This window comes from Gouania willdenowi, chromosome 11 (genome assembly GCF_900634775.1).
Source record: "Gouania willdenowi chromosome 11, fGouWil2.1, whole genome shotgun sequence".
NCBI lineage: Eukaryota > Metazoa > Chordata > Actinopteri > Blenniiformes > Gobiesocidae > Gouania > Gouania willdenowi.
The window spans coordinates 27,967,391-27,975,113 of record NC_041054.1 but is presented as its reverse complement, the minus strand read 5'-3'; the positions used below and the strand labels follow the sequence as shown (position 1 = coordinate 27,975,113).

At 39.4% G+C, this 7,723-nt stretch overlaps 1 protein-coding gene across 1 annotated transcript; it reads left to right on the top strand.

The window, feature by feature from the left end:
* The first annotated feature begins 317 nt into the window (after positions 1-317).
* On the top strand, positions 318-7,512 carry LOC114472499 (cbp/p300-interacting transactivator 3-like). Its single transcript, XM_028461803.1, has 2 exons — positions 318-451; positions 3,990-7,512. The coding sequence occupies exon 2, from the start codon at positions 4,005-4,007 to the stop codon at positions 4,701-4,703; it is 699 nt and encodes a 232-aa protein (XP_028317604.1). The 5' UTR covers positions 318-451; positions 3,990-4,004; the 3' UTR covers positions 4,704-7,512.
* The last annotated feature ends 211 nt before the right edge of the window (positions 7,513-7,723 follow it).

The window sequence follows — 7,723 nt, the reverse complement described above, 5'->3', positions numbered from 1 at the left end:
ACGGCTGAAAAAGACTTTAGTGTGCAGGTCAAGTGTCTGCAGCCTGAGGAAGCCTTCCATGCTGCTCTGCTCTTTAAACACAACACAGAGCCGAGGATCATGCCTAATAATAGTGCGCGGTGCGGACGCGCCTGAGCGGCTCTCTGCTGCTGCGCTGCGCTCTGGAGGAGTTGGAGAGCGTTTCTTTGCTCAGTGATTAAAGGGGGGACCAATGGCAACAAAGGAGACGGAGAGGACGGTGGCTCCACCTCTATCTCTCTCTCCCCCTGCGCTTCATACATGTATATAATCCTCGGGCTGACCCAGAAAGCAAACTCCTCTGACTGCCGTCGCAGCGCGCACACACAGTTCGGATCCACCGCAGGGCTGCTGCATGTAGCCCGGGCATCAGCTCCAAATCCCCGGTCATCCTTCCAGCCGTGCGTCCTCCTGTGTCCGTCACTCCGAGCAGGTGAGCTGAAGCTGCTTCTCTTTGTCCTGGAACTGGTTTCTAACCTAACCTGCTTCATTTGGAAAAGCTCAGAGTGCGCTTTACATGCTTTTACTGACAAAGCAGGGACATGAGCACGCTCCAAACCAGCTTCTATTCTGTGATAATTCAATATTTGGATCTGCTAAAGTCAACTACATAAACTGCAGATTATTCCGAGGGCGCGTTTCTGAGAATAATCGTTCATTTTCAGCCTGGAAAAAAAAAAGGAAAAAAAAAAAAAAAAGGCAAGAATTATCTTGAAAAAAGCCTAAAACACGCATTGATTTGACGTTAAATCAGCGATAGGCTGTAGTGTTTAACAGTTTACCTGCTCAATGCCTTTATTTTGTTCCTGATTCACTTTACGATTTGTTTAGAACGTTTATTTTATCGGTGCGTAAAAGACTCAGTTTGAACCGTTTTATCAACTCTCAGAACACATTACATCCAAAGCTGGACGCCATGTGTTGGTTTTAACGTGACATCTTTGTGTATTGACTGTGTGTGTGTGTGTGTGTGTGTGTGTGTGTGTGTGTGTGTGTGTGTGTGTGTGTGTGTGTGTGTGTGTGTGTGTGTGTGGTCTGGAGAAGAATTCCTTCTGCTGCGTCCTGTGGCTCAGGGTGTTGCTGCCCTCCCCCGTCGGTGTGAGATCCTCAGCTACAATGGGCTTATCTTGGGACTGTTAGCAAAGCTGTGCAATAATATGATAGATCATGGGAAAATAGTAAAAGACATTCAAATATTAAAGGACATTCACTGTCAAAAGTCCTCTGTGACCTAAAGTTGTTGTAAGAAATAAGCTAAATTCAGAAATTACTCTCCTAAAGTGAATTTGTGCATTATTTGTCCAAAAACACATTCAGTCTTATTACTCAACCTACAGTATATATCAGGTCGTTTGGGGTTTTCTCACCAAAAATAACAAAACAAAACACAACTTAGTTTTAGTCAATAAATTTAGTCTTGAGGACTATTTCAGTTGTAGTTACAGATATAGTCAACTAAAATATAAAGCATGAGTTTATGCCTTTTTTTAAAAAAAAAAAAAAAAAAAAAAAAAGATTATTATTAAACTGATATTGGATAGTATTAATGTATGTAAACACACAGAGATAGATTTGATGTGATCATTGTGTATAAGATCACATGATCACACAATGTTCTGATTGGATTTTGTCCCATGTGACTTTAAAAAACAGTTATAGTCTAGTTATTGTCACTTAAAATTAGTAGTCGACGAAAACTTTGGCGACAGTTTTTAGTCAACAAAATTAACACAGATTCTAAACATACTTTTAATAATAATAAACAAGTAAATTACTTACTATAACTGATAGAAAATTCAAACATTTCCTGAACTCCATTCCAGCATCAGTTTGCACATTTCGTCTTTCCTAAATCAGATCACACTATACTGATCTGGATACTTCCTTAAATTGTACCAAACATGCTACATGCGATTAATGGAGTAACCTATTTTTTTCAAAATGAATTTCAATATTTCTCTACTGTAGAAGTGCGTTGAATGCCCTCGCTAAAACCACGCAACATTTTTCACTTTCAACTTTAACGTCTGTCCATTTTATATTTGCAATTTAAGTTCAAAATTGTGTGTTACTGTATGATGTTTTCCCAAAACATAAGGTTTTATTCTGTCACAGTTATTTCAATTTCAGAGCGTGAACACTGTAATATTGTGTCATGTCATTTTTTGTGTGAGAATTGACATTTTGTCCCTCTAACCAGCCATTTACAGTCAAACATTGGGTGTAAATGCGTGAAATTTACCAAAACATGCATGTTTTGGTAAATTTCCCTGTCATGTTGCAATTTCCACATAATTTTGTATAAAAAAGAAATTCAAAATAACAATATTGCCCTCTTAGTTTCAGGTAGTGGTTGTATGTTTTCTGCAATCACGTAAAATCAGAGGCCATCAGTACCTTTCTCAAATAAATGTGTCCATACAGCTGATTAACAACAAGACTTATTTTATAATCATTGGTTATGAAGAAGTCATGGTTTCAGCAGGGAACGCGCTAACCTGTTTCTGCTGCGTTGGCTAAACTTGTATAACTGTGCTAATAATGAGTAAAGCTCACTGGTAACATCAAACATTCCCATATGCTACATTTACTTATTTCATACAGCATAAAATCCATAGTGGAAGTGAAAACCTCTCATTTGAAATTTGATCACACGTTTAACCCTGCAAATATTTCTACAGCAGCTCCACACTTTATAAATATTATAACTGCAAGTTAATTTGCATAGTAGCCATTATAGGCTTTATGTTCTTAAAACCTTATGTTTTACAAATAAGAAGTAGCCTCTTGATTTTCAACATATAAAATGTAACAACGCTTTTTCATTAGCTTCTTCTTTAGCTTGGTACTTAATTTAATGCTACATGAAATGGGAAATATTTTATAAAAAAGCTTACAACATTGACATTCATGAATATTGCCATTTCTGTAAAACAAAGGTCATCAGATAGCTTTATGGCTACAATTAAATATCTATTTATCGCACCCTGTAAGATCTATAATCAGCTAGCTTGTTGTGTTATCGACAAGGCAAAAGAAATAATTATCAATCATCAAGAAAATGTACAGTTTTTTGTTAAAAGTAAAACCATTTTATCCCAGTTTAGAATGTTCTTTTCCTACGGTCAGAAATGTTAGCGTATCTTCCTAAATGGCCTTTTAAAGAGCATTTGTGTTTGTAATTGTACAGTATGTCCCTGTGTGTGAGCTGTGTTATTGACTTGTGATGTGTTCAGGATGTACAGCCTACACTAAGCCAGTGCTTTGAAACTCAAACTTCAGCCTGCAGGAGGCTTGAGATAACATCTTTGTACATTGTTTTGTTAAAGTTCAGTTCCAGATACTGTATTTCTCTCCAAATTAAAAAAATAATGACACTCCCCATTAAATCCATAATACATAATTATGTAACTTTGCTCATAGTTACATGATTTCTATAAATTGTAATCGCAAACTGCCAGAAATCTCCCATTCAATCTTTTTATATTATTTGCTGCATGTAATTTTAATTGTTATTGTTTTTTATTGTATTGTACTGTAACTTGGTACAAGTAGCTACACATTTTAGGACTTCTGAAAAACGAGATCCTGCAGTTACTAATATTTGTGACTGTGTGTCACAGATATTAGTCACAAGCAGGATATTCAATGTGAATAAAACATTGATTGTTAAACTGTGTTGAAAATGTGTATTTTTTGGCTATAGCCCGCTTAAGAATAAACTAGGTTGCATCATATGTGCCCTTCAAAGTAAAAATGAATTTACAGGCCTGACCTAAACCAACAACTTTATTCTAAGTCGTAGCAGCTTTGATGTGAGTCACTTCCAAAGAACAGGCATATTTACTCTTCATGTTTCAAGAAGATCCAGCTTTAGTCATGATAGTCAAGCAAAAATAGCCACAGGAGCAGCTGTATTTATGTGCGTATTGACATAAGTGTAACATGATGTTGATTTTGTGTGTTCGTAGGGTGACTGATCTGTCATGGCTGAACACATGATGATGTCAATGAGCCACGGTTTCCGGATGGGCATGAATGGACCACCGCAGCACAATGTCCAGCACGGTCTCCGCAGTCTGCCCAATGGTCAGGTGATGCACTATAACAGGAACCCCCAGAGCAACATGGATCCCACCATGAGACAGAGGCAAGGCATGGTTGGACCCAACGTTATGGCCGGCGCCATGAACGGACCCCCCATGGCCAACCATCACCACCAGATGATGTCTGGCAACATGATGTATAACAACCAAGGTCCTCAGCAGCACCACCATATGCACCCCCAGCAGCAGCAGCAGCAGCAACAGCAGGGGGGACATCCACAACAGTACCACCATGGGAACCTCACATCCCAGCAGCTTATGGCCAGCATGCACCTGCAGAAACTCAACACCCAGTACCACGGACACCCGCTGAGTTCGTCAAATGTTCACCACCTTCCAAACGGCACTCAGTATCGGATGGGCCCGACTCAGCTTTCGAACATGCAGCACATGGGTGGCCCGATTGGGCAGAGTGCAACGGACATGGACTTGATTGATGAGGAGGTTCTGACGTCGCTAGTGTTGGAGCTTGGTTTGGATCGAGTTCAGGAGCTGCCAGAACTCTATTTGGGACAGAATGAGTTTGATTTCTTCTCAGACTTTGTGTGCAAGCAGCAGCCAAGCACAGTGAGCTGCTGAGAGATTCAGCTACAAACTGAGTTTGGACTGGACACCCTCCAAAGAAAGACTGAGTGGCCACCGTAGCACAGCGGCAAAAGACAATCTCTGTATTTTGTTTGGGTATTTCTGTACAGCTGTAAATGACAATATCTACAAGGTCTGTTGGCTGACCTGCCTGCGAGTCAAGAAAAAGTTGCAATGGGATAAAATGCAGATGAAAGCATCAGGTACATCTTTGTTTAGCTAGTGCCAGTAAAACCTGTGGCCTTTGGTTAATTTGAAGGATTATGATGCTAGTAGGTTCTCTTTAAACCCATCCCACCTCCAGCGTATGTGCCTATGAGCCAGGAACTTAGACAAAATCAAAACCAACACATAATGGGGATCTGGTAAAGTGAAATGTAAAAAAAATATATCTACAATTATGTGACTTCTGTTCATGTTTCTTTTATTTTGGTGACATCTTTGACTGGTGGCGGAGATCTCATGAAATGATCAATGGCAGGTGTCAGATTCTGGCTTTGAAAAGAGAGACATTCTCAAAGTGGATTTTTAGTTCTTGTGCATGTTGAAGGCTGGCTCTTCAACTGAAACTCACCAACAGAGACCAATTCCAACTCATTGCTGTGCAACTGGTTGGAAAAGTTGCACAGCCTTTTAAGAAGACACAAACAGTTTGAACCTTTCGGTGTTGCTTCCCTGGCACTGGTTAAATTTAACTTTTGTTAAAACTATTGTGTCTGATTCCTAATTACTTGTAATCAATCGGCGATAAAGAAAGGAATTTTCTTGGCTGTAACAAAGTGTTTATCTTATCGTGATGTTTCCGAGTCTGAGGTACGACCTTAAGGTAAAAATCATTGTTTATTGTTTAATGGCAATAAAACAGTTGGAATGTCATAACCAAGATTTGTATGTATTGTGTCAAAAGAAACCCGGACAAAATCAAATCTTGTAATTCCGGGGGATATTTGGGTCACTCTGGTATCTAGTTTATCATCTGATTGGCCAAGAAATACTAGTGTAGAAATCGTAATCACCTGCTGAAAATGCTTAAAAGTAGATGTTCTATGTGCATCAGGTACTACATTTGCATTTGTGTAGTCAGCTATTTGACGCAGAGCAGTTTTCTACATCTCTTAAAGCAGAAGTAAATATTAGTCTTAAGTAATCACCAGCCTTGAGCAAAGATAAGTTCTATACCTGGATTTGCCTTCTTTTGCTTAGGACGTAGATTTAAGCACCAGTTTTCCCATCTGCCTTTCCGATAGCGTCACAAAACAGGAGTCAGCAGTAATTGTTTAGACAAATACTGCTTCATATTCTTAAATCAATCCATGGTCTTTTGGCAGAGCAAAATGATAGATCTTCCTATAGAATTTTTATTAAATGTTTAGTTTAGTTTAAACGGTTCCAAATAGAACCAGAACTAGATGCAAGAGTGACTCACTATCGCCATTTATTCCACATACGAAAGTGGTACTTTACAAATTTTGTATACTCTACCTTTTATAGAAGAGGAGTCAGGAAGGCATTAAATCAAGAACAAAATAACTATGGTCCCACCTGATTCTCAAACTAAGGTGCAGCCATTCAGCGGATGTGTGATTGGTTAAAACACAAGGATTGTTTAACAACAGAAGAAAAACTCTTAAACGTTGAGATGTTTTAGGGTCCCTGTCCATGTAAAACCAACAATATTCGGTTACTGGTCGAGACCTGGTGTGGACATGGGACTGGCTGCATTCGCTTCATTTAACCCTGTCACTACCAGAGGAATTGATTTTATTGGGTTGAAAGAGAGCAAATTTGATAGTTTTTTTGCCGTAGATTAGCTTACTCTGCTGCTTTCTACTGATTAGATTTAAATTACATGTTCTCAAACGCTTGTCTTAATTGAAGCCGACTTGCACATTCTCTAGCGACGAAATAATTACAAACCAAACATGTTCAGTGAAGCTTTTTTCTCCCTCTCAGCACAGTTGGTAATTAGTTTTTTAGTCAAGGTTGCTGCTTTGCCGCTGCAAGCTGGCGAGAAACTTCCTGACCTGTAATGCTATTTGTAGAGCTATCGGAGAGGTCAGAGACACACTAGTCCACTGTGTTAATCTGTTCCAATATAAGTGCGCTGCTGTCCCGCTCTCCATGGACCGAGCCATCTCTGAGCTCTTGAGTCAGACAATGGGCGTTGAAAAGACAGCTTTTCTCCCTTCTCGCTTTGGCAAAAAGAGCAGCCAAACGAAGTGACAAGCTCACAGATAGAGTGGAACGTTTCTCTGGCCTTAGAGAGGGTGTTCTCTGATTTACTGCTATATCATAAGCGCAGCCTTCTTGTGTGTTGTATCTTTGTACTGTAGATTAGAGTGGAAGTTTATCTACACTTATAGGGTACTTTCCAAAAAATATGTCAGATGTAAATGTATATCAGTGGCTGGTTTTAATGTGTTGACAAGAGATTATATCCCACTTTCTTCTAAACAAATGGATGTGTAGATAATACAGTGTTCCAATGTTTTCGAGTGAAGGGCCTGAGGGTTTCTAAGACCAAGTAGTAGTGTGGGATGCCACCAGTCCTCCCACAGAGCAGCTGAGAATGTACAGTACAACACTTTGTGGGAAATCTGTCTTATGATGGTAGAAAAACGTGTGCGATTGTACCCTCATTCCAAAACGACACATTGTTTAGTTGGGTGACCCCGCCCCCCGGTCTTCACGCTTCCTGGCCTCCCCCTCCTTCATTCACACCCTTCCCCAAAGCTTTTGTAATGTTATTGATTCTATTTTGAAAAATGTATTTATTTTCAAATAAAATATTTATTTAAAGAAAGGTTTGATGCTGTTTTGTGTCAATGTTAAGAAATGTATGTCTATGACCTGAATGTTGTATTTTTTTGTAGTTTAAAGCAGCTGATAAACAAATGTGTCATCCTCCAGCCCAGTCTCACGTGAAACTGTCACAAAAAATGGCTCAATGTATTGCGTGACGAAATGATTGTTTTTTTTCGTGCTGTGTGGCTCAAATTCGTGTGGAGCTGCTT